The sequence below is a fragment of the Sphaerodactylus townsendi genome, linkage group LG10 (genome assembly GCF_021028975.2).
Source record: "Sphaerodactylus townsendi isolate TG3544 linkage group LG10, MPM_Stown_v2.3, whole genome shotgun sequence".
Classification (NCBI taxonomy): domain Eukaryota; kingdom Metazoa; phylum Chordata; class Lepidosauria; order Squamata; family Sphaerodactylidae; genus Sphaerodactylus; species Sphaerodactylus townsendi.
In genome coordinates, this window is record NC_059434.1 from 69,563,858 (window position 1) to 69,591,284 (window position 27,427).

General features: G+C 42.2%; 1 protein-coding gene across 1 annotated transcript in view; it reads left to right on the top strand.

Annotated features, from left to right (window-relative positions):
• Positions 1-27,427, top strand: part of STPG2 (sperm tail PG-rich repeat containing 2) — a 255,436-nt gene that overhangs the window by 77,052 nt on the left and 150,957 nt on the right. The window contains exon 11 of the mRNA XM_048508808.1: positions 19,015-19,174. Coding sequence (XP_048364765.1) covers positions 19,015-19,174 — 160 coding nt within the window. The remainder of the gene's footprint in view (positions 1-19,014; positions 19,175-27,427) is intronic.

Here is a 27,427-nt window from a genome sequence, read left to right on the forward strand (position 1 = left end):
GTCTTTCCATTGCACTGGATTATAGTCTAATTATGACTAATAGCGCAAGCAATAAGCTAATAGTTCCAAGAGCATGTTTTTTTTCTCACAAGTTAGTCATATTCTGCTCCCCTCAATAGAAGTAATTGCTAGTAATATGGGAAATAATGACCATCCATGGGAATACATGTAGTTAAGCAGTATTATTGATGGGAGCAGTTCAGGAAGTGTGGTTTGATAGCAAGAATATGGCAATGAAGGTATTTCCTTGCATCCACAAAATTGGTTGTTCTATAAATTTGGCGCGTAGGTCTACTTTTTTATAGGATTATATCAGAATGCATTAGTTATGTGACACCACATACTCTGTGAACTGGCATAAACATTTGACTAAAGGAAGAAAAATCCAAATGCTTGTTTACATTTCATCCATGTGGTAATTTTATACAAGCCACTTTTCTGCTTTGGCCTTTCTGTTACTGTTGGGGCTTGTTTTCCGATTTGCATTTCTCATGTATGTCTGTTTTTGGGTTTCTTTTCAAAAGCACTGTTGATGTTTTTTCACTTGTCTTTTAGGACTCAAAACTTAATTATGACTAGTGCCTATGTAGGCACTGAATATATATATATATTTAATTTTGATCATGATAATTAAGTATCTTCCTTTAAGAGCTGTGTGAATAAGTAAAACTGCAGTCTTTGCCTCACTTCTCTGGGTTCATCTTTGTATATTTGTTTGGTTCTCAGACATGTTCTGCACTCCTTGGCAGGTAGCCTTCCTTAGGTTCCACACGAAGTGTACAGCAAAGCAGTTATTCTAGTTATTCATTCTTTGGACCGATTTTTCAATCCCATTTTTAATGCAAATCTTATCTATGATCACTTTGACTGACAAAATGGCTGCAACAGTACTGTGTATTAAGGTTTGTTTATCTTATACCCCGCACTGTGTCTTTGTTTTGTTTCTGCATGATCTACATACCTTTCAGTATTCTCTTACCATGAGCAGGCTTGCTGTTTTCACATGGCCACTAATCATACAACACATGGGCTGTACATAATCATGCTTGTTCTTGACACAAAGGATGATTTCCGTTGCATGCCATTCAATGTTCTGTCTTTTTTGTCATCCATGTAGACTTTCAGAAAAAGTCCAAGACTACTGAGAGAACTATTACCTTGCTCATGGATCTGTTCTGACATAATGTTTTACACATGTCTTATGTCATGGGGACACATCATACAGGCATGGATCTGATGCTGAAATCTGAAGTCACTTGTGAAGTTCTCCCCCTGCAAAACATGCAGTAACACTTCATGGCATGGCAGCCGACATGTCTGTATTATCACCATACATCTTTGACTGCTATTGATGAGGAATGGGAAATATTAAATGCTATGACATGGGAGTAACTCTCATGGGTGTTCTGTTCCCATTTGCAAAACATTATTATGGGTGGGAAGGGAATAAGGAATTGGCTGATAGAATTAGAGGCCAAGCTTCACTTTCTTAAAAGCCACGCCTAGGGGTTGGAGTCAGCATACATGACGCCTTAATTCAACCCCCCCCAGGACCCTCCACACAATCCAATGGTCCCAGTAGCGGTAGGATTAGAAGATGGCGCTTCAGCCGTTATGCGCCGTCACCCGATTGACTTACCTTCCCTGTGACCTTCCGGCATGTCCCTAGGCCTCGGCAATGCGCTGGAAGATCGCAGGGAAGGTAAGTCAATCCGGAAAGGGGGGGATGGTGCCTTCCACCCGCTGCTGTTCGCATGGCAGCGGCTGGAAGCTGCCGTTTTCCAAAAACCTTGCTCGGGGAGCGAGGTGGGAAAATGGCGGCTTCGCGCCACTGGGGAACAAGTACGCTGCTGACTAAAAGCAGCTACGCTTTCATGCGTCAGTTTCAACCCCTAGGGACGGCGTTTTTGCCGTCCCTAGGGCGCTGTAAACGGCCCGTGCGGAAAGCGCCACAGCCTCTTCCAGCCCACCCAGTTCTTATAATTTGCATGGATTTCGTATTGAATCTGTACTGGTTACCTCCACATTGGTGCTGGAAACAAGACTGACAGGGAACCAATATAGATAATGCAATTTGTACTTCTGGAGAACATCCTAATTCAACAAGCGTATTTTCCAAGACATTTCTGAAAGCAGTCGCTGTGCTCTTCCCTTTAAAATGTGTTTCATCGTTTGAGCTAAATGTGAACAGAATTAATTTTGGCTCCAGCCTTTATGCAAAAATCTATGGCAGCATTCACAGCAAGGGGAACTTGACATGTGCCTCTAGCAACCAGCTGCTTAAGATCCTCACTTCTTGCTGTTTAGAAAGTCAATTTACTTTTGCACAAGTTATGCACATATAAATAAATTTGAGACTATCACAAAATGAGACGCAGTAATCAACTCTTAACTCAGCAGTTGGCAGCTATTAATTGCCATTTACACACATTTAAATGCAAGACTTGTGATTGCTTTGATTCATAAAATGCTGAAGATGTTTTAATGGGTAAAGAAATCTGCCTTCATTCTAAACTGGAAAATGATAATCATTTTTTTTAAAAAATTAAGCCAACTTGTGAACATATTAGGCTGTACAGTAATATGGTCATAAATGTGGGATAATGTGTATTTCTGCTACTTGAAATGTTATTGGGCATTGAAAATGAAAGTTTGAACAAGAGGGTGATGTGGCAGTTTTTATTGAAGAGCCAGGGTTTATAAGACCTCAAAAACTGATTAGTCTTCTAACAGCTACTTAGAGAAGAGTTCTGGGGAAAGTGGGGAGAAATATACATTTTGAGTTATGCGTTTTCAAACCACTTTCACAACTGTTTGCAAGTGGGTTTTGCTATTCCGCCCAGCTTCAAAGAGCACTGAAAGCAGTTTGAAAGTGCATTATTCTGCATGTGCGGAATGAGCCTTTGAATCAAATAGTCAACAGGCAAGAGGAGCAAATAGAAAGGGAAAAACCTAAAAAATTCTTACTGGAAAGGTAGGGAAAATTTTTGAGAGAACAAGGTAAAGAAGTGAGAAACTGAGGGGCAAATGTAAGTTTTTTTTAGTTCCTTCATCTCTATCTTGAATGACCTGGAAGGCGACGTATTTATACAACAGATCAACATTTAAAACTCATAATCTCAACAACTGCCAGTGTCAAAACCTGAGGAGCAAAACTATTATTGCAGGAGTTAGCTGGCAGAGAACAAATCAAGCGACTTTTAAAAAAGTCAAAGGCCGGAACTCTGCTAGAATGGAACACTGATGAGGAAGAATGTACTTCTCCATGTAAGGCTTATGCAAGTCAACAAATCTTTGGTTGGAAACCAAAGTCAACAAATCTTTGGTTGGAAACAGATGTTACGGAGAGCGCTTGGTTGCTGCCAAAGATACTAGTTCCATGTTCTCATCACCCCCCCCCCCCAGCAGCAGCAGCAGCCAATGGAAATTGAGCAAGGGCTGGGAAAGTGTAGCTGTAGCTGAAGAAAAAAGGAACCTCTGGCAGCACTTTCACACTCTCGGTAACATCTTTTTCCAGCCGTAAATCCAACGACACACCAGCGCTTGCAAAATTCAAGAAGCCTTGAAAGTGTGATGGGTTTGAAAAGTTCTTGCACGCATTTGCTGCTGCTCCGTTTCAATTAGGCATTGTTGAGTTTTCATTAGCGAGACCTTTAACAATGTATCCTCCTCAGAAACGCTGACGAGAGCCTTAACTAGGAGGTGTCACCGTTTCGGGGGGAAAAAAAATTATAATGATGGAGAATGATGGCTAAAAATAGATGAAGCATTTTAGTCATTTGCCACTGCAAGTCATTTAATAATTTCATGCTGAGTTCCCTTTCAACAAATTTAATGAAAACCAGCATGGTGTTGTGGCAGGTTCTATTGGATTTCTCTGCCATCTTCTTACGCTCCATGGTGTGAGTGATTAAAATAGCACCTAATAAACTAGTATTAACAACTCTCCATCTTTCTTTCTTGTCTCACAAACTGACATAGACCTTTATAGACTTTTCTCCTCCTTTTTAAAAGGGTGTCTTTGTCCGTCCGTCCCCCTCCTTCATTGTTCTAGTGCCTGGGAACTAGTCACAGCTAAACAAGAGTTTTAGGGCACCACTCATTCCAAGAATCAGTGTGAAGCTATTTCTGAGGCAATCTGAGTAGGAAGTAATGAGCTGGTTTTCAGCCTACTGTGAAACTTTATTAATCTGAAGAGACCCTTCTGAAGCTCACTTGATGAGCGCAGGAGTAGCACAACCCTATATATCCATGTCATCATTTATCAGTCTCTTCAGATATATGTGCTTTACAGAGATATATTAAGGCTACTCTCCCCCAAGTAAGATATTTCTTATTATATGGATTTCTTTCAGTTCTTGGGTATGTGCTGGACTACTCATGGGGAAATACTATGTTTCCCCAAAAATAAGACAGGGTCTTATATTAATTTTTGCACCAAAAGATGCATTACGGCTTATTTTCGGGGTAGGACTTATATTCGGGGAAATACAGTACCTTCACAATTCATTAAGGTGGGCCCTCAGCAACCTGTTGCTTCCCCTGTCACGTGTGACACAAGCTGCATCCTGATTGGCAGGGAGCACAGGGCATTGTTTGTGATTATGATCTGTAACTACCAGTAGGGCTTATTTTTGAAGAGGGCTTATATTTTTAACATCCTCCAAAAATCCTGAAAAATTATGATGGGGCTTATTTTCGGGGTAGGGCTTATTTTCGGGGAAACACGGTAGCGTGTCATGATGTAGCAGTGACAAAAACTTTGCATTGCTTTGCATATGCTATTTATCCCTCTGGTTTTTCAAAGCAGAGATGAACGAAACTCTCTTCTCCCACCATTCCCAGACACAGTTTGTAACTGAGCTGGGTAGATCAAGCTGCTGTGCCAAAAGCCTGGAGGACTGGGTTTTTTAAGATCCCAATTATGACTCTCAGAAAGATTTGGAAATCCCATGGTGTTCTTGTTGAAACCATTGAGAGCACCTAGTGTGTTCCAGAGATCTCCCTCCCATCCCCATATATTATTATTATTATTTATTATATTTATAAACCGCCCTATAATGGCAACTGGAGTTCCTGTTATGGTAGGTGAACAATGGTCAGACAGAAGAGGGGAAAGTGTGTGTGTGTTGCCATCTTCCCATGCTGTTTTCCACTTTTCTCCCTCAGCAATGTTCAAGGCGGCAGGTGAATACTCAGAAATGGGCATCCCAAGTCTGCTTTTCCTAGGGTGCCTTTGACATCTTAGATTCTGTTGAAACTGAGCCACTTGGGGAAGCAGGGTGAGACAGAGGGAAATGCTACTGTCTCTACCGTCCTTTGTGTTTGCTGTCCTGACCACAGAATCAACAGCAACCAGTTTCATGTGAGCAGTGGAAGGAAGAAGCGCTCTTATGCCTCAGAGAAGAACACAAGCTGTATTGCTCACCTTTTTGTTTCAAAGGTGGACCCTGCAAGCGGCCAGAGTTCTTATTCTAGTTTTTTCAATTCAATTCAATGACTTATTAGCATAGTATAATAACAACATATATAAATAGTTTTATTCTAGTTTCAGAAATACATACTGAAGCAGCATCTCTTCTGCCCCCCAAGTGAATCTATATTTGGTGCCCTGCACTTGGCTAGGACACAAGCCAGGTTCAACAGTTCTAGGTTTATTACTGGAGAAAATCAAGACCCTAACTCCTCCCTTGGGTCTATCTAAATCAGAGTACTTGCTTGTCTTGAGCAGGTTTGAAACTGTAAACTGTGTCTTCTCTTGGCTGCTTTCAAGAAAGTTGCTTCCTTTCAGTTCTTTCAGTTTTTGTCTAGTTTAAGTTTAACTGCTGTTAAACTTAACTTGTGCTCTATGGACCACCTTATATAAATATGTACGTCATGAATATTCCAGTCTCCAGCTACCCTTAGCACCTCACTCTGACTGACTGGCTAGAACTAAAACAGGGAATTGCTGGATAAAGAGGGAAACTGCCTATTGGGAAGTGTCTTAAAGGGTCAGGGGCTAACTAAAATACCCTCCCTTAGAAGACTTAACAATGAACTAAAACCATGCTAACTATGGGGAAACTAAAGCTTAATGGGGAAATAACAAAAACCTCTGTGAGGGCATGACAGCATCACTTTTAAAAATTAGTTCTCACTGTTGCTCCTTGTGCAGCCTGAAAGTCAGCGGGGACTATCCGATTCAGCTTTTGCAATCTGAACAAAAAAAGCAGAGTCCTAGGTGCAAGTGGAGAAGCACCTGGACTATGTGTGTAATTCTTGGGATTCTCAGCAAGGTCAGAAGAGACTTGAAAGTTCACAGTGAAAGTCCACCAAAGCCAAATTTGCTATTTTTCTTGGGACTTTGTATAAAGGTTTTAACTTCCCATTTCAGTTCAGGCAAAAAAAAAATAGAAAGAAAGAAAGAAAGATAGTGATTTAAGACATTTACATTAATAATCTTTCTCAAAATCTCTACATATTTTTTTTGAAATTCCTACAGAAGTTTCATTACATTAATTAAAAGTTTTCATTTAGGTGTAACTGGATAGGGCGAACTTTTGTGCCTGGCAATTCCTGATTGTGAGGTGCTCTCCGCAGGTGATTGTTTCTGCATGTTGCCACCCCCTTCCTTGTGACATTCCAGCTCTGGCAGGGAGGGTCTGGCCTCAGAATGGGCAGGAGTGGCGGTTGTTGCCCACCTATTTCCTTCCCTGATGGGGATATTCTCTAGCATGCAGGGGGATTTCCTTTGCCTCCTTTCTCCTCGGCCAAGTCCCTCCTGCCTCCCTTTAAAGGGATTGCTCCATCCCTTGGCCCTTCCCCAGCCAGTCAGGGCCCCTGGGCTGTACTCTCACCCTTCCTTTAGGGCTTGGGTTGGCTGTTTGCCCTGTGCTTCCCAGCCATCTTCCTGACCACCCCCCTTGGGCCCCACCTTGGCATCCTCTTTCGACGTTGAGGCCTACACAGATGCTTACTTCACCCCCCAGCTTCCCCTTCCTGTTGACACCCTTCAGCTTGTTGTGGAAAGTCTCCTTGGTTGCAGCTGTTTCTGGGGCGAGCTGTTAGTGGCAAGGAGTGGATAGCAGGCCTGAGCTGGCTCTGATGCAGGACATTGATAGCTTGTCCTATGGAGGTATGAGCCATATTATACTTTGCAGTTGTAGCTCCCAGATCTAAAGGGGAAGAAGAAGAAGAAGAAGAAGAAGAAGAAGAAGAAGAAGAAGAAGAAGAAGAAGAAGAAGAAGAAGAAGAAGAAGAAGAAGAAGAGGAGGGGAGGAGGAGGAGGAGGAGGAGTTGGATTTATATCCCCCCTTTCTCTCCTGCAAGGAGACTCAAAGGGGCTTACAAACTCCTTACCCTTCCCCCCTCACAACAAACACCCTGTGAGGTAGGTGGGGCTGAGAGAGGTCTGAAGAACTGTGACTAGTCCAAGGTCTCCCAGCTGGCATGTATTGTAGTGTACAGGCTAATCTGAATTCCCCAGATAAGCTTCCACAGCTCAAATGGCAGAGCAGGGAATCAAACCCAGTTCCTCCAGATTAGAGTACACCTGCTCTTAACCACTATGCCACTGCTGCTCCTTTACATTATGTAAGAGCCTTTACATAATATTGATTTATTATTAGAAATACGCACAGTTAAAAGCAATATTGATGCAAGGCTACAGTTTGGTTTATTTTGGAAGGTGTGTGGCTCCGTGTCAAACATCTGCTCTGCATTCAGAAGGTCCCAGTTTTGATCCCCGGCATCTGCAGTTAAAATGATCTACCTGAGAAACTCACAAACTGCTGCCAATCACAGTACACAATCTTAACTTTCATAGACATGTAGTCTGAATCACTATAAGTCAGATTCATGAGGGTTCATTTGTAGCTTTGCCAGAAAGTTAACACTATATCATAGAACAACCTAAATTAATACAAAGGGGGGAAAAATCTGATTTTCTGAATTTTCATACCTTGGCTATAATAGTTTTGACAGAGCTTGAATTCCATAGGGTTGAACTTGTATGGGAACAGCTCCTACAGCAGAGCAGTAGTGTGTATAAGACCGTGTTCTCTCAAGGTTCTGTCCCTTAATGCAACTATTAAATGCATAAATGCCTTTTTCCTGTATGGAGCCAGCCAACGCTATGTCACTTAGTTGTTTCTATTTTATCAAGTGTTCTTTTTCTTTTAGCAGACTGAGCTGTATCACACACCCTTAGAGAATGAGACCTCAATAGAGAAATCCTTTGGGCGCAATAAATGCTAAGTTGTCCATTAATAAGCAATTGATCCTGTAGTTGCTTATATTGATGGATGTGTTGCACCAGGTCTCTGATTACTGATTTAGTGAACACTGGCTGCCACCAGGGGAAAACCCTGGTTTGTTCCACGCTTGAGACTGCATAAATCAAATCAGTCAGCTGCCATTAAATGCCCCAAACACGCATAACTTTAACTGTAGGCAACAATAAATGATTCTACTGAGACTGTTATGGATTCCAGGGAGTTGTCACCTGACGGCTTTTACTGTTTGTGTCATCAGCTTTTTGATAAATGATTGGCTTTTGATAAAAACTAATTTTCAGATCCTTCATGGCAGCGCTTTGCCCATCACCATTCCTGGCAGCATCTCCCAGCCGGTTCACTTGTATAAGTTTATAGCCAGAAAACTGCCATTAAAAGCCAAAGTATGTAGCTTGTCCTTGACAAGCTGTTTGTGGATAGACGCAAGAGAGTGACTAATTTGAGATCTGAAGTCAGACGCTGAAAGGATTGCAGCAACAGGGCACCATTCAGCTGGGCCAAAGAATATCACTAGACAGGTGACCTGGTTTCATTCTCTCAGCATTCATGTTTGCTTAACAACAGCGTTCTGTTGGACAAGGGACATCCTGAGTGAATGTATGGGATAGGATGAAGGGAGGCAAGAATGGGCTTCTGAAAGTCACCACCAAGGTCGAATTCGAGATGAATGTAGGATTAGGAGGAAAAATAGAACTAAAATCATGATTGAAAGGTCCTGGGATGAGTAGCGAAGAGCTCTTGGCATATGCAGGTGAAACCAGATCCCCATCAAAGGGAAAGCTGTAAACTGCTTACTAAACTGTAAAAGGGATCCCAAGAGTTCCCTGATTCTGGGAATCAGTCCTAGATATGGCCACAGGATATCTGGGAAATATTGAGGCTACTAGAAGGTTTGGCTGAGTTGAGAAAGGGCCCCTTGTTTGTGGTCTTCCAAGCTTTTTTTCACAACAGAATGTGTGAGTTCCTTGTCTCATTTGAATCCGGATCTTTTCCCCAACAGCTCAGTGTGAAGTGCTTTTCAAGATTCTAATATTTCTTGCTTCCCCCCCCCCCCCAATATATTCACAGAATTGCAGATCAAACAGTCCTGGAACAAACAAATTAGGTTTTTCTGCATATGGAGGCCTAGAAAAGAAGGGCAGTTTTGTTCCTATCTTTGTTGAACCTTCCTCCCTTGTTTGGACAATTTCCACATGGGAGCCTTGATATTTCTGCTTGCCACATAAACAATGTAAGGTGTAGTCAAGCTTTAAATCCCAAACACCTCAGGGGCAAAAGAAATGTGGGTATCTGTGCATGGTGTGTTAAATGCTGTTAAGTTGCTTCTGGTGACCCTATGAATTGATGACCTCCAAAATGTCCTATCGTTAATTGTATTCCTCAGGTCTTACAAACTGAAGGCATTGGCTTCCTTTATTGAATCAATCCCTCTTTAGTCCTTTATTGAGTCAATCTGACTTTTTCTTTTCTTGCTGCCTTCAACTTTTCCTAGCCTTATTGTCTTTTCCAGTGACTCTTGTCTTCTCATCATGTGGCCAAAGTACAAGAGCCTCAGATTCTTCATTTTAGTTTCAAGGGAAAATGCAGGCTTGGTTTGATTTAGAACCCACTTGTACTTATCTTTTTGGCTGTCCACAGTATCTGTAATACTCTCCTCCAACACCACACTGCAAATGAATCATCTTTCTTCCTGTCAGCATTCTTCCCTGTCCAACTTTCACATCCATACATACTAATGGGGAATACTATAGTATGAATTATCTTGATCTTGTTTGCTAATGACACATCCTTCCTCTTAAGGATGTTTCCTAGCCCCTTGTGACTACCCTCCCCAGTCTCAAATCTCTTTCCATTTCTTGGTGGCAGTAATCGCTTTGGGTTGATTGATTGAGCCAAGGAATAGATAATCTTTAACAATTTGAGTTTCTGACAATACAGAGCCACAATCCATTGAATCACTTACATTTCTATTAAACAGCCATAGGAGTCCACAGCCCGAACAGTATTCTATGTAGAACCCTCTTGAAAATCAGCTGACAAACACTTGTAGAAGTGAAACTGCTTTTAGCTAGCTACTGATCTCTCAGAACGCTCTCAGCCCACACGGAGGCAGAAATGGCAGACCACCCAGGGATGTAACGAGGCAAACTGGAGCCCTGGGCAAAACCGGAGTTGGATGCCACCCCACCCCCCCATGGGCGGTCACTTCCCCACGACCAAATTTGTTTTGCACCAGGACATTGGTGCCTGCAGGGGGTGCATTTTTAGACATATGAGCACCAAAATCTCAGCGTATCATCAGGAGACTGTCCTTATGCTACCCCCCAGGTTTGGTGTGGTTTGGTTCAAGGAGTCCAAAGTTATGGTCTCCCAAAGGGGGTACCCCATCCTCATTGTTTCCAATGGGAGCTAATAGGAGATGGGGGCTACAGTTTGAGGGTCAAAAAACTTTGGACTCCCTGAACCAAACCTCACCAAACTTGGGGAGTAGCATAAGGACAGTCACCTGATGATACGCTGAAATTTTGGTGCCGCTAGCCTAAAACTGTGCCCCCTGCAGGCCAAAAATGGAAAACCACTAAAAATACCCCAAAACGAACCCTGCATTTTGATGCCCCCCTTGCCCAATGGGCATTACGCCCCTGAGACCACCTCTGAACATCTACAAGGTCTCCAGAAATAGGCTGACTTGACAGCACACACACAATTACAATCTAAGGCCGTTTCCGCACGGGCATTTAATGGCGGCCTGGAGACGGCAAAAACGCCGTCTCCAGGCCGCCATTCGCACAGGGGGCACAGCTGCATTGCAGCCGCGCCGCCCTCGCGCTGCCCGATTGCCACGAAGCCGGCGTTTCCCCAGTGCGCTCGGAAGCGCACTTGTTGGGGAAACGCCGCCTTGAAGCCACTGCCGAGTGAACGGCAGCGGCTTCAAGACGCCTCCCCCCCACTCCCTCCCGGCACTTACCTTGTCCCTGGGCCTCTGGTGTGTCGCCGAGGCCTGGGGACACGCCCCCCTGCCCTGCGCCGCTGGAGCGAACGGCAGCGGCTTCAAGATGCCTCCCCCCACTCCCTCCCGGCACTTACCTTGTCCCCGGGCCTCCAGCACGTCACCGAGGTCTGGGGACACGCCCCCCTGCCCTGCGCCGGGGGGCGTGTCCCCAGGCCTCGGCGACGTCCCGGAGGCCTAGGGACACGCCGAGTCGGCCGGACGCCAGCGCTCTGCGGCGCCGGCGTCCCGGCTCTTTCCAGGACCGTCCATGCGGACTGTCCCAGCGTCGTCGGGTCGGCGCAAAATGCGCCGACCTAGCCGCTTCCGCCTCCGCGCGGAAACGGCCTAAAAGTACCTTTTGAACATAGATCTTTTTGCTGAGGGATAGCAGTTTTAGAGAGATAGGAATAGTGAATTTTTTTCTTTGAATGGTTTCATAGACATTCAGAATAACAAAATATGAAGGCTCCCTGAGCAAATGCACTCTTTCCTCTCCCAACCCAAACTGCTTTTAAAATTTTTGTAAGAGTGCAGTGTTTGTTGTTCCAAAACTATCTTTTCTCTATTTCTGTTTTCTTCTTGCTTGAGAAGATGCCATGGGAACTTCAGCTTATGAATCCATTTTGAATGACTTTAATACAAGCTTAGTGTGTACATATAAAATATAAATATTTATGTCCCATCTCTCAGCATGTTGCTCATGCAGCAACTTCCAACAATTATCAAACTGACATAATAATGAATTAAAAAACTACAGTGAGCCATATAAAGTTAGCAGTTAGATCTCAAGAGCCCACACCAAAAACCCCATAAAAAGCAGCAGGTTTTGAGCATGAGAGAGAAATAGCAACTCAAGAGAAGACCGACTCAGCCTCTGCCTGGTGCCTAAAATTTAGGAGGTTTTGTGGCTGATGAACCAATGTAGGACGTTAATTTCATAATCTTGGGACCATACCAGAGATCTGCTTTAAGTGTCCACCTACTTCATTTCAGAAACCAGAAGGGACACAGAAGGGCTCCTGTATCTGATCTTAATATTTTGCACCTTTATGTATTCGGCTTCCCCTCTCTGGTCAGATGGAAGAGTTATCCAAGAATGACTGAAAATAGCAGTTTACCTCATGGCTGAACAAAGCCAACCAATAACCTCAGTGTGTGAAAAGCATAGAAAAAATTCTTCTGGGCTAATGCTGAATGCATACTGATTTTTTTTTGAGGAAAAGTTTGCTTGATGAATGAATAAAAGAAAGAAAAATAGGATGTAGTTGTTGGTGAAACTCATGTATTGCTAATTTATGATTCTCCAAGTGGCAGAGAGAGAACCTTAATACTGGCTTTGTAAATGAGAAGTACAGCATTGTCCCTAACATTCTCTAGACAAGTTGGTTGGCTGTCGTGGTTGAACCAGGACTGACAGTGGCAATGAGGCAGTAGAAACTCTGCAATTAATCAAGTTGTATTTGAGCATCCATCACTTACTTTGATAATGGACATTGCTTAGTTTCCTCCTTAAAGAACGTAAAACATGCTTTCAATCACTTAGTCATACACCTGGCGATGGTTTTGTTTCCGTTATTCTTTAGGATGCTCAAATTATTATCCGCCTTTTGGAATGTTTACTAGGACACAATTAAGGACTTTTGTAGCAGACCAGATTCCTTTAATTTTTTTTGCCTTCTCCCAAAAGTATGAATGTTGTTTTGTTTATATTTGGGAAACGGAAGTACATCTGTTTGATTTTCATTGTACCGAGTTCTTGGAAGTCACTTTAATGGCAAGATGTAGAATTGTACTTCAAAATGTTCAACCACTTTTGGGGAAAATACAAAGACATCTACATTTTATTATAATAAAAGAAACGCACAACAGCAGCATTTAGATTAAAACATCTGTACATAATGAACTGTAAAACTTGATGATAGTTATATAGCAAGATCAAAAATTGCTACCAGAATTTTTTACATTTACTTTTTGATGTATTAAACTGTAGATTCAAATGACTGTGATCCAGACATTTAAAAATTATGCAGTGAATAATGCAAAACACAATTTAGTTTAATCCAATGAAATATGTGAAAAAATTAAAAATAACTTTTGAGCATGACAGTTCTTCAATAGTATGAATGAATGATAGACTCCTTTATAAAGTGCCTCATCCTTTTATGTCTGGTATAGATATTAGTAAGATTACATTTTACCCAGAATAAAACTGAATTACAATTACATGTCAGTTGGTGTGCTTTTCAATATTTGAAACAGAGTTCAAAACCTACAAAGAGTATGATTAGAGATTTAAAAAGCTGTGTGGGAGAATTTTTAGATTTTAATAGGAAATACTTATCAGAACAGGAGGTCATCTGAAATGGGCATCTGACTTGGTAAACATCTGTTAATTCCTGATATAATAACTGAGCATATTCTTTTTGGGAATCAAAAGGGGCCACTACTCCTTCATATACCTGTAAAAAAGCTGATAGGGTTCAACCCAGTGCAGTCCAGAATAGAAAAATGAATAGGTGTTGGATTTTCTCTCTATAGTAATGTAATTTGGAGACACATACTTATATTATTATTATTATTATTTATTACATTTAATAGACCACCCTACCCCCAAAGGGCTTATAGGAACATAGTGAATGGGAATCTCCAGATTCGTGCTAGCTAAGAGGGAGAAGCTATTGGCAATATGACTTGCAGCCCAATCCAAAGTAGGGGGTGGTAGGACATCAGCTAGGGACGCTGATACTGTGCTGCCCTCAAAGAGGCCATCAGCACCAGGGTGCCGGGGTAAAGGAGAATCTCCTTTCTCTCCCAGGAAAGGCCTAACAGTATATGACTTGCATACCTTTTTTAATGGTGTATGTCTGCACTGCTGAAGGTGGGGTGTGTGTGTGTGTGTGTGTGTGTTGCCAGGCTGAAACTTCCCCCAAGAATGCCCCCGGAATGCCCCCACCCACGCTGGCAAGAGCTTCTACAGCAGAAGGGTGCGTCTGTTCTCAGATTGACAGTCCCTTGTCCTTCCTGCTTCACTTTACCAAAAATAAAAAATGGTGGGATTTGTCATATTAGGGGATGGAGCTAGCTAGCTTTTCCTGGGTCCCCTGATCACTTGCAGAACATTTTTTCTAGTTTGAAAACGATGTGGACCCATCCCAATGTATAGTTGATCTTTGAACTTGTTGTCCAAACCTTGACAATATCTAGTTGCATCTAGTTCCTTGCTGCCTGTGTATTTGGATGGTGTGAGGCTACTTTTCCTGACTAGCCTCTGAGAAAGATCACTTCCATCTGAATAAGAAAAGCCCCAGAGATGTGATTTAATCAGCTCGTCTCAAAATCTAATCATTTTGAGACCCTCCCTGGGCTTGAGTTGCTAAACCTAAGTATCCATCTCTTGTTCTCCTTTCCTGAAACCCAGGGAGAGTTCTCATCTGGAGAACAAGTGTCACCTTTGTCCTGGGAAGATTAGGTCTTTTAGTATAACCTGAGTGCAGTCAATATTTTCTGGACTATGCTTTGATTTAGGGATACTGCTCTCAATGCTCCCTTTTACCCCGTCTCTTTGGAGCATAATGCAGGCATTGAACTCACTTTCTTGGACACTTCCTTTCCAAGATAAGGTAATTATTGCCTCTTTCCCCACCATATCCTGATGTTTATCAGACTTGTCCCCTCAATTCTATGTATATCTTAGGACAGTGTGATCTTCTGTGATTATCATTTGTGGGTGTAACTTTATTTTCTTTTCTTTAATAAAACTTGTTAAATTTTATTTTTAACTTCTGTGGATTTCTATGAAGAAAAACCTATGGTAAACAAAGGTGGTAGAGATCTCGCTAGTTTGCACCCCTCTTGCAGAACAAGGTCTCTCCCACTAATTCCCCACTCCAAAAGGGACAGACCTCACCATTTGGGGTAATGATACCATGTTGCAATAGAGAAAATTCTGGCAAGAGTTTTCATTTTACTTTGTAAAATATACAGCGTAAAGTAAATACTAGAGGCATCCTAGATTAAATTCTTAAACTGTAAATTGCATAGCTGATTACTTCCAAGACATGTTGTCAGTCTGCATGGCTGATTTTCCAGACGTGAAAATTACCTAGTAGATGAAAAACAAGTGCTAATTTTACAATATACAAAATATTTAATTTGCCCATTGCTTCTTAAAACCATGTGAATGATATTTGTATTTTTAACCTTTCCACAGCACCTTCAGCGTTTTGAGAAAGCAAACTTAAACAATTGCAATTAAACACTTCCGATTGCAGTAGCAGAAAAGTGACATATTGCTGCAAAGTAGTTGCTTCCTTGCATATTTGTTACTTAGTATTTGTTTAATTTGAATTAAAACACTTGGTGGAAAGGGGGGAATACCTGATAAACTTGCTGTGAATGGCACAAATACCTGACCTGTTGTGGATGGCAGGATGTTAATGGGCAGCGTGAGCTATGTTTCCATAACCACAGGACTGGTGGTAGAAAGTGCTGTTGCAGCCAATTTAATGTGACCCCCATGGGGGTTTCAAGGCAAGAGGCATTCAGAAGTAGTTTGCCATTGTCTGCTGCTGCACACCAATCCTATACTTATTATCCAAAATCTAATCATGGCTGACCAGGTTTAGTTTCTGAGGCCCTTTCTGCATGGGTGGAATAGAGCGCCCCAGGGACGGCAAAAACGCTGTCCCTGGGAAGCATTCACACAGGAGGGGCAGCAGCGCTGTCCTGGCCACCCTGGAGTGGCGTGAATCCGCTGCTTTAAATCTCGCTCATCGAGCGAGGTTTTTGAAAAGCCGCCTCTCTGGTGCAGCGGATCTGTGGGGCTGCTCGCATGCTGCCGTGTGAGCAGTCCCCGAGCCTCCACCAGCATAATTTATGCCGGTGGAGCTGCGTTTCCGCTGCCGTGCGGAAAGGGCCTGAGATTTGGCAAGATCTCACCAGCCTGGGCCACCATGCAGGTCTGGACAGCTCCCAGATTACATTATATTAAGGTACTCTGTGTGTGACTGTCCTTGAAACTCTATATGCATTTTTTACATTAATGAATACATAACTTTGTGTCACGGAAGGAAGTGACTCTGTTGTGTTGACTGTCTCCCCACCAGGCTTATTGATTTGTGCCTGGATTCTCATTATAGTATCTGACAGCGCTGAAAGTTTTCTGTCCCTGCTTGTCATGGATTTGTAGGTGGAGATGATATTTGATCTCTAATGCTGCTTAGCTCAGCTATAAGTGAGAAAAATGCTGAAATATTTGGATATAAGGCAGTGGAATGTCAGCAGCATAATAATCTCGTCAACCACAGCCAGAAGTGACTTATATAAAGTGACGGAAGGAATGCTTGGCGTTGCATCCAGACAGCTCACTGCCGGGACGCTCCAAATCTCTGTTGTTTTTGCTAGTGACCCACTGGCTTAGAGTTCTTGCTCTCAGGGTATTTTCCTGCTTCATTGTAATGTCATTTCTGATGTGACAAGAGGTTGAGGAAATCAGTAGGAAATTGACCCTTTTTTGGTAGAAAAATAAAATAGCAAAATCTGAATAGAGCAGCTGTCATACATAGCATAGGAAATTAGTCTGTTGGGCAAATCACATGATAGAAGATCCAAGAGGTTTGCATACCCTTCAATGTGCCAATGTAATAACCTTCCTGTTGGGAAGGTTGTTCTAGTGGGTCCAGACCATCAAAATGGGAATCACTGACCTAAAGCTGTCTCACAGTCAAAGGTACAGCTGCTTTAACATTGGTAATGTCTTTGTTGGCTCTGGGGACATACCATAAAGTCCAGTAATGAGTCCAAGGAGTCAATAAAAAACATAGTTCCTCTGTCCTCTCCCTCTCGCTGTCCAGATTTACAGTAAGATGCTCCTGGAACCCCACAACTGGGACTGTGTTTTCACATAAAATAGGAGAGTCTACTTGTTAGATATTCAGATGGAAACTCTGCCTGATGCTTTAAGGCACTTGCATTTTATGTCTGGCACTTGCACCCCTTGATAGTTAGCCTAGAATTATTACCGTTGTTATTAATACTAATGTTTCTTTGATGTTGATTAAAAATATTAATTTAGCAACTTAGCAGAAAGAGTTTATAAATGATGGAAGAGTAAATGTTTTAGCTTAATTGGAAACTATTAATTTAAAGTAAACATGCTCATCTTTGATCATAAGTTAACACTGTTCAATTGGGATGAAATGAAAACTGTTAAATTAAGAATTGCTGAATAAGGAAATACATTATCATTTCACCCACAGTATATAAATGTAAATAATTGCCTATCTTTAAAAAAAAGATAAATTAAACTTATTAGTGTTAGACTGAGCTATCCGCTGCACAGTGTTGTATTCCTTCTGCCTGTAGTACTCATTTGTTCTTAAAAGTAATGAGTTCTGAGCTGGTTTGTTATTTCTCTCCATTTATATTCACGGTGATAAAGGTATGTGAGTTGATGGGAGCATTTTTAAGTTTGAAGTTTTAAAAAAGCAAGAGGCAATCTGATCTTGCAGAACAGGAACCTCTGATCTTTGTAGAATTTTGAGAAAGGCTAGTAGTTGCCATTGCAAAGTGTCTGTCATGGGAATGGAGCCAATCGCAAAATGTTATTGCTGAATACGCTGAAAAGTGTTATCTTAAAACAGATGCTTCTGAATGGGCTCTTCCTGCAAACCCAAACATGGAAATCCAGGATTAATTATTGACTTAGAAGAGAGACAATGTTTGCTCTCATCTTCCAGAGAAAGAGGTGTCTGCCAAGCTTGGAGACACACAAAAGTATATGACCAAGCTACAGGCACACAGCTATGATTCACCTGCTTAGAATAATCACAGAGCTTTGTTAGTAAGCCAGCCAGTGGACAGTATCCTGAAGTTCCCTGTTTTTTTTATTACCCCGTTCTATTCAAGGACCTTTGCATCTTATCTTCAAGACCAAAGAAGCCAGGGAACACATAGTTGTCTGTATGACATCTGTGGGTACCATGCTGGGGATCACTGGTATGGACAACATCTCAAAGTGGTTTGTATGTATGGGTTCCATTCTGCCCAAGTCACTTCCAACTCATGGCGACCCTGTGAATCAATATCCTCCCAAACGTCCTATTGTTAACAGCCTTTCTCAGGTCTTGCAAACTAAGGGCCAGGGCTTCCTTGATTGAGTTAATCCACCTCATTCTGGATCTTCCTCTTTTCTGGCTGCCTTCAACCTTTCCTAGCATTTGCATACTTTTCCCTAGTGGTTTGCACGTGCCCAATGAGAACAATCTGATCATCTATCCCTTTTGTTACTTGTAATTTACATTCTCAAAATTTACTTCCAGTTAAACTTTGGGTAGGATTATACATACCAACATCTCTGGCTCTGTGGTGCTCAAAAAGCCTTTTGGATTCTGCATAGATTAATTTCTGCTGGTTGTTTAATTTGTCTTCTCCACTCGTGATGGGGATTGTTGCGAACATAGCAGCATTGACTAATGATGCTGTTTGAAGGTGGCAACATTGTTTGAGTCACGATGTCAGTGCAATTAACATGGGCTCTTTGAGTATAGTGGTCACATTGCATCTCTTCCTAAATTCTTATTTGTCAGCACATTAGCTCATGTGAACTGGCAGTAAATCTTTCTGGTAACAGATGCTTATTTGCCACTTGTCATCTATTCCCCATCAAGGTACTATTGTGCTTCCTGTAATGTGCACACGAAGCATCAGAGTGTTTCAACAGACACTTCCATTTCTTTAATATTGCAGGAAGCTCCTCCCCCTGGCTCGTACGAGGTTCAAAAATCGTTTGCAAAATCACAAGGCAAACGCGAGTACATGACTCCTCGAACTGCAGCGGCTAAAAGAAAGCATGCTTCTTTTCTCAGTGGAACACCTAGACTAGATTTGCCTAAGGGCAAGATACCAGGTATGTTGACTCTGTATTTTTCCAAGGAAGCAAAAGTCTTGGTCTAAGTATATACTTTAGGGTAATAACAAGTGGTGGCAGTATGTGAATGAAACAGCATCCGAGTCTCCAACTCTGTGCAGTGTTTGAGTGAGGGGAAATGGTTAATGGTGGACAACCTGTTTGCTGATGTCTCTGTGAGTGAAAGAAAGGTCCTGGGGCATGAAATGGTAATGGCTCTTTTATATATATATATCCTTCTCGCTATATAGATCCTTCTCGATATATATATATCCTTCTCGCTACTGCCCCTATCGCATGTGCCTTTTGTCCATTCACATCCCCTGGTCCCTAGCAGAGCCTTTTTGGAGGTCGACAGAGACTCTCATCCCTGGGGAAGAACTGGTTAGATCCAGCCCATGGTGCTTTAATCTAGTCCACTTTACTGAAAGCTAGAAGCAGACAGTCCCATATCTTTAGTTTCCATTTTTGGCTTAGCAGGAGTAACATAAATCTAACTGGTTCTTTGCCTTCTCTTCAGCGTATTGTGTTGGTGGACTTACCCTTTAAAGGACAGACCCTTGAAATTGAACAAGAACAAGTATCCTGTAACAAAAGTTGCAGCAGTGCAATTAAGCCTTTATTTGCATTTGTCTTAGCATTTCTGGCAGTTTATTTAAAGTTTGTTTTGATTTAATGGGGCTGCGTAATTGCAGCGTTGGCTCTAGGGAAACTGTGGTCTCAAGACCTGGATTGCTTTTGGGTCCCACTGTAGTTTGATCGTTACCAATTTGGACTGTGGAATGACTATAATATGGTCAATAGATGTGACTTCAACTAATTTCAGGAAGACCTTTGCAAAATGCAGGCATTTTTAATTGATCTCGAGAGAAAACATTATTTAGAAGTCCATGGTAAGCAATCTATTCTAAGAATTTAAAAGTAATACAGTAATAAAAGAATAAATTATGGAGACTGGTAAAACCTGTAATTAGTTCAAATTTGGGTAACATGCATAGTGTTAGAACTGGCCTGCATCATTCTTTACACAGCCAACCAGGGCAAAAAGCATGGGGCTCTCCTGGTGTAGGCACTGGATAGCATAAGCTCAGTTGAACCATCAAAGGCAAGAGCTGAAAGGAAGGCTTCTCATAAGGACCTGATAGCCCTGGTTGGGCCATGTATCATGAAAACATCTAAAAAGAGTGGTTTTCTCCTTCTGTAAAAGACTGGAATAAGGTGTGCCTTGAGATACCTGTCATGGGCTGCTTCCTAAAATTATTTGGGTAACAGCTTCAGTGCTGGTTCTCCACCTTCTCCATATAGCTTAAGTTCTGGTTCTCCACCTTCTTTCTTCCTGGGGTCATGGGGGAAACTCTGGGCATGCTAGAGGTGGTTAAGTCTCTTGATTTTTGTCATCTGAATTTTCCACTGTCTCTTGAACAGCAGCCTGCTCTTGTAGAGGAGGCAGAGTGGATCCTTTCTTGGAGACTCTGGGATGGAGGAAGTCTCTACTATAAGACATCAAGGGAGTCATTGAGGAGTCCTTATCCTCCATGGGGGCCTGGCCAGGGAAGATCCTTGGTAGAGCCACTGCTATGCAGGCAGAAGGTTCTACATTCAGATCCCTGAATCTCCATGCCACAGTCCTGGACACCGTACTCTTGAGGAAGAAGTAGTGCAATGGGGGCTCTTAACAAAGCAGCAGCTCAGTTGCAGAGCCAAGGAGAGAGCAAGTCAAATGTGTGAGAGTGAAGCAGGAGCAGACAGAAGGCCAACCAGCAGTCACTCCTTATGAAGCAAGGAAGGTAGCACCTCCACAGAGGGGTGTGGCCCCTGGCCCTCAGGGCATCACATGACAGGTAAAAAGGTCAACTAGTGGGTGATGTGGAAAATCTCTAGTCATGACCTTACAAAGCCATAGATGATAGGAGTAGATCATGCTGATGTTGAGGCATCAAATAGTATGGATCAGTTAAAGGCAGTTTCACGAGTTCATTCTTGCTGTGTTGAAAGTTCAACTAACGTGATAACTGAAATAATTATTAATGAAGCTTGGAGATAATGCACACTAGGTCAAAGTCCCAGGAACTGTTTATGTGTGTTCAGAAAAATGGTATGTGCAACATGAGCTTTCTTTGTGATTTTTGCCCCTTCAAATCTTACAGCTGATGGAGCATCAGCTATTCAATCAGAATAATGGCCTTCCTTGTCAACCATGGAACCTACAGCACCAAAATCTGAGAAATCTGGCTGGCAGAGTTCTTGATTCTCTTGCACAGATTTTTTAAAATCCTTTTTTTATTACAGCCAGCATGGTGCAGTGAGCCAGCATGTATAGTGTAGTGGTGTAGAGAGCCAGCATGGTTAAGAGTAATGGACTCTAAACTGAAGAATCAGATTTGATTCCCCATGCCTGAACATGAGTGGCAGACTCTAATCTGGTGAAACAGGTTTGTTTCCCTGTTCCTCCTCATGAAGGCTGCTGGGTAACTTTGGGCTGGTCACAGTTTTTTCCAAACTCTCTCTGCCCCACCTACCTCACATGGTGTCTGTGGGAAGAGGAAGGGAAAGGACTTTGTAAGCCATCTTGAGCCTCCTTACAGGAGAGAAAGGCAAGGAATAAATCCAAATTCCTCTTTTACTATTCCTTCAAAAACAAAATAAAAAAACAGGAAAAAACAAAGAAAACTTTGGAAAATATATGCATAAAATAAAACCCAAAATATACCCGGTGGTAGATTTAGACACAAGTTTCTATAAATGGTTTCCAAATATCTAAAAATAAGTCCACGCACAATTACTATCTATAGGCCACACGTTTGAATGTTGATAGAGTTCTAAAGTTCTCAATCCATTGATTTGCCAGAGGTGGGCTTTTATCTTTTCAGCATTGTAATACAATTTTTTTAGTTGTAGGAAGGGCATGGAGAGCTTTGGATGGATGTGAGAATCTCCTTGAAATTTGGTCTAAGAGACATGTTGATTGAAGTATCCTGAAGCATTATATGTCAGAGCAGCTAAGATCAAATAATCATTGATAAGTAAATGTGTTCTCAATTTTTCTATCATTTTGTGATGAAAAATGCAAATCAAACATCGAATAGCTTCAGTGGAGTGGCTTTGAAGCTTATGTAGTATGTTTCAGTACTGAAGAGGAATCTTCTATCTTAGAGAACATGTGCCGTTTGGCATTTGCTGCACTGAAAACAAGAGCTATTTTAATTTGACATATCTGAGATAATAATCTTTTTGAGTGGTATGGATGGGAGAGATGATCGTTGGCGCATTTTTACCCCAACAAATGCTATGTGGGAGATTTTGCACACATACGTGCAGTTTAAGATGTCTTGGTTGAGGATAGCATCATTTTGGTGCTGTGAGACAGTTGCATTAAATAAAACGAACAGACAATAATAGTATTATTGACTGTTCATGAGATTGTTTCATAATGTGAGTATGCCACTTGATAATACACTGTTCTCATAACATTTTTCCCAAAGTTTTGCAAATGGTTTCATGAGGTGTTCCCAGCTGAAGTGCAAATCCACTTGTAATAGTTGCAAGAATGTTATTGACGAAGACCCAAGAAGTGTCCAGGTTCATGCAGGGAACTTGCACTGCCACCGTGTAATTTCTGAGTTTTTTCCTTTGCCCAGCTGAACTCTTCCCTCCTGGCTTTGGTACAAGCTGGTTCTGAAATGCCCCTTTATTCCAAAACCAGGTTGTGCCATGGAAGGGTTTCTGTCTCAGGACCCCCACTCCCTACCACAAAACTTCCTCTGTATTGTGCTTACATGAAAGCAAGTCCCATTGATTTCAGTGGGGATTGGGATGCCCTTTCACTTGCATTCATTGGGTTTTCACTAATTTAAAAAAATACACAAGGAAAAGGGGAAAATATGCATCGTGAACAAATATTTCTATTTAACCATGGGATACAATCTTGTATTTATTCACTACTTATGTACCATACTCCTCTCCTCAAAGGGAGCCCAAAGTGGCTTACTGTGTTATCTTCTCCTCTTCACAATGGCTTTGTGAGCTAGGGTGAAATTGTGTGAATGGCCTAGTAAGCTTCCTTGGGAGAGTGGGATTTGAGTTTGGTTCTCCCAGATCATGGCATGGCAAATGTTTATTCATTAAGGGCAACAACACAGAATGCTATGCTTGCATTCACTCTTTCCTCCTCTTCCTCTCCCTCCTTCTCTTGCTGACAGAGAAGGAACCTGGGCAAAATGGAATGTATCTCTTCCCCAGGTACCAGGATTCTAAACTAGTAATGAACAGAGATCTTGGAGAATTTGGAGGAAATGAACTATAACTTTCCCAGGTGTTTGCATTCAAGAAGAAAAAGAAGAGTTTGGGTTTATATCCCCCTTTCTCTCCTGTAGAAGACTCTAAGGGGCTTACAATCTCCTTGCCCTTCCCCCCTCACAACAAACACCCTGTGAGGTGGGTGGGGTTGAGAGAGCTCTGAAAAGCTGTGAGTAGCCCAAGGTCACCCAGCTGGCGTGTGCGGGAATGCACAGGCTAATCTGAATTCCCCAGACAAGCTTCCACAGCTCAGGCGGCTGTTAGCCTTGCCCTGGACACCCCAATATATATTATTTCAGAATATTTTCCTATTAAACTACATTGGCAGAAGCCACCTCTCATATTTTTGTGTGTGTAGCAGTGTGTCCACTTAGAAGCAGGCCACAGGCAAAAGGTCTGTTTTGCAAAATTAAATCAGTGAATGAGTTACTCCAGTCAATAGAATCTGGAAGCCTCATTGCCCATGGACATGATCTTGATTACCACACCTCACTGAACTACTTTGACACAATAGACACTGAAAACCTCCTTGGTATCTGATGCTACATTTCACTACACCTTTCAGAAAATGGCTCTGCAACAAATGGTTGCTTCCTTGCATTTCCTCAACCTATTGATACAATTTCCCTAAAACCAATCAATCCCTTCCTAATCTGATGCCTCAGCCAAAGTTGAACCTGAGTGGAGGCTCCAAAGAGTTACTCTGCATAAAGCCATTCTGTGCTTCCTGATTTAATCTAAGAGCAATTGACTCCATTGTCCCGGGTACTTAGAACAATAGACGAGCTTCTGATTAGCTCAAACCAGCAAGCCCAGCATGGGAAATTCCAGAGAATTTCGGAAAATGAAACTTAAACTTACCTGTTCCCGCCCCTACCCGTGCAAAAGGGTATAAAAGTACTGTGCACCCCAACTCCAGTGCTCAGTACTGGCTTGCACCTCCCTTGGTCTAGTTGGATTGAGACACGATATCGTCCTTCGCCTGGATTCAGATGCTGGTCATTTGAATCCTTGCCTTCTCCAAGATCTTCTTCAGCTGATTTAAGTAACATATAAGTCCCCTGCCTCCCCAAAACTCCTACTCTATCATCCCACCTATCTTTCCCTCCCTATTTATATACGTAGGAACTGTGTGTATGTGCCTTAATGTCTCACTGTGTGATTGCTTGCAAACAAAATTTATATAAAAATATTTAAACTGCAATTTGGTCTTTTGTGAATTCTCTGCAGATACGTTTCAAGCTGTTTCTGGTATACATAGTCTAAAAAGATCCTCTCCCAGCCTGCCTCTCACATCGCCAAGCCGAGTAATTCCCCATTGCTCTATAAAAATATAGTTCATAACTGTTAAGCTAGGTAACACGGCAGAGCGGGGAATCAAACCCGCTTCTTCCAGATTAGAATGCACCTGTTCTTAACCACTACACCACTGCTGCTTCTTGGAGTTTGGAGTTTGACTGATCCCCAAATCAGGAAGCTTTCAGTTGCTCTCTATGTGTGTCGGTGGAGCAGGGGTGGTGGTGGAGGGGGGAGAATGACACAAGCACAACAAGCAACGTTTGTGCTCATCGTGAATAAAGGGAGGCCGGTTGAGTCATCTGAATGCGGCCACTGATCCCCTATATTGATCTCATTTATCATTATCTCCACTTAGTATTTGGTAGGCAATACGAGCCTTGTGCTGCACAGTGTATATCTTGTGTTTGATGTTTAACAAATAATTAGTAATAATGTGGAGCAGTGCACTTCACCATAATTCATTCATTGCCTTAGTTACAAAAGCCACTGTTTGAATTTCCATCCCAAACTCATTATGTTTCTCAGCACATTCCCACAGGAAATTACTTTAGGTAACAAATAGAATTTATCTTCAGAATTAATTGGACAGATCGCATGAAGGTAGTTGTGTCCACTTTTTCTATAACTTTGCCCAATACCTTTTGATATAAAAGTCACTGTTGTGTGAAAACTAATTATTTCTTCTATTTGCTTGTTGGCTTGTAATATTACATTCCAAAATAGTTGGAAGTCTTTAAATCAGGGCTGAGTTCTTGGGCCATTGCAATAAAAGTAAGCAGCTCAGCTCTTGAACTTCTCCTTTCTCCTTCTCTCTGTCTTTTAACTATACAAAAATGACTATAAAATACATAAATAAAACAAAATGTAAACTATACAAAAAATAAAGGACCAAAAGCTCATGGGGGCTTTGTGCCCATAGACTGTAGCCACTTGAGTACTGTCACAGCTACTCAAGAAAAATTCCGTCTTATTAGGTGAGGATGGAGCTGCTCTGAAATTGACAGTTACTTGTTATGGTCCAAGATCTGGGTTTATGGCCCTATGCATGTAGCAGAGCATAGTCAAGCACTTCTTTTAGAAGCAGCCCTTTTTGAATATTCGTTTTGCTTCTGAATATGAGTTTTATCAACTCAAAACTAGTGATTTGCCCACCAAATAGGATTAACATGGAAACATGGCCTACTGGGGTATATAAATGCTGTAAAATCACATTTGACTTATGGCAGCCACAGCAAGGGACTTCCTAGGCAAATGGGAACAGAGATGTTTTGCTGTAGCCTTCTTCTGCAGAGCCTTCCTTTGAGGTGTCCCATCCAAGTACTGACCCTGCTTAATGTCTGAGATCTGATGGGATCCCTCTGCTGTCCGTTTCTCCTATGACCTACACAATCTTTCAGTGCACTCACTTTCATCTGAGGAAGGCTCTTTAGCCTGGAAAAAGCCTTTTAAAATTTGCTGAGCAGAGTGGTAGGATGCAAGCTCGGTTTTTAAAGATACTAAACTTTCAGACTAAACTAAGGCTCATTCCGCACATGCAGAATAATGCACTTTCAAACTACTTTCAATGCTCTTTGAAGCTGTGCGGAATGGCAAAATCCACTTGCAAACAGTTGTGAAAGTGGTTTGAAAACACATTATTCTGTGTGTGCAGAAGGGGCCTATGCATCTGTCCAAGATACTGGTTTTTCACATACGGTATTGTCAAACCCATTAGTGCATCAGCAACGTAGCCATACTTCTGATACTGTCTGTTGTATAGTAATAAAATTCATTTTTTACCATACGATGTCACTGTAGGCTTATTGAATATATTATATTTATTGCCAGGCCAGGCCAGGCCATCTCTCCCTTCTATATATATGTACGGGAGAAAAAGAAATAATTGAGATACCAAAATTTAAATTTGAATGTGCTCACTCGATGTTTTAAAATTTAAATCCAATTAGGAAACTGCCAGCTTTACTTCAAGGGAGAGAAGGAAATGAAATATGGAAGCCAAAGAATCAGTGGAATCCCCATTTTAATCATAGAAGACTGATCTTTGACATCCACTGTCTTGAAGATCAGATCAGCTGCTTTTCAAACTTTGTTGTTGCTTTAATCCATTTCTTTCCCTAGAGCTCTTAAACTTTAGTGCTTAAATTCCCTTTGGTTGCTGCTTGTTTTGAAAAGCACAGCACAGACTCACCTGCAGCCACAGGTAGCCACTCAGGAGGGGAAGGCAAGATGGTGCTGAGCTGGCTACATGTAGCTTTGCTGGCCAGACTGTTGAGTGGGACATCTTGGGGTAGCAGGATCTGTGGCAGCCTCCTTGGGGGTGGGGCCGAGGGCACAGTACAGCCACAAAGGGGGCCCGCGTGACTCCACGGCCTCTTGGTACTTTCCCCTCTTTTATTGTTTCTTGCCCACTCTCCCCTCTTTTTTCGGTTGTTGTTTTATAAACATTGTTAAGAACTGTTTTCAGATATTATGTTTATTTTGTCACCAAGTGCAGAGCGAGGAGGAATGGGGCCCGGGGCCCGGGGCACGCGTGCGCCCTGCGCCCTCAGAACGCCCATGCCCCACCCCAGAACACCCACACTATGCCCACGCACTGGTGCATGCCCAGGGCATCCTTCCCCCTGTCCTGATGACGCTTCGCCACTGTTTGTTGCAGCT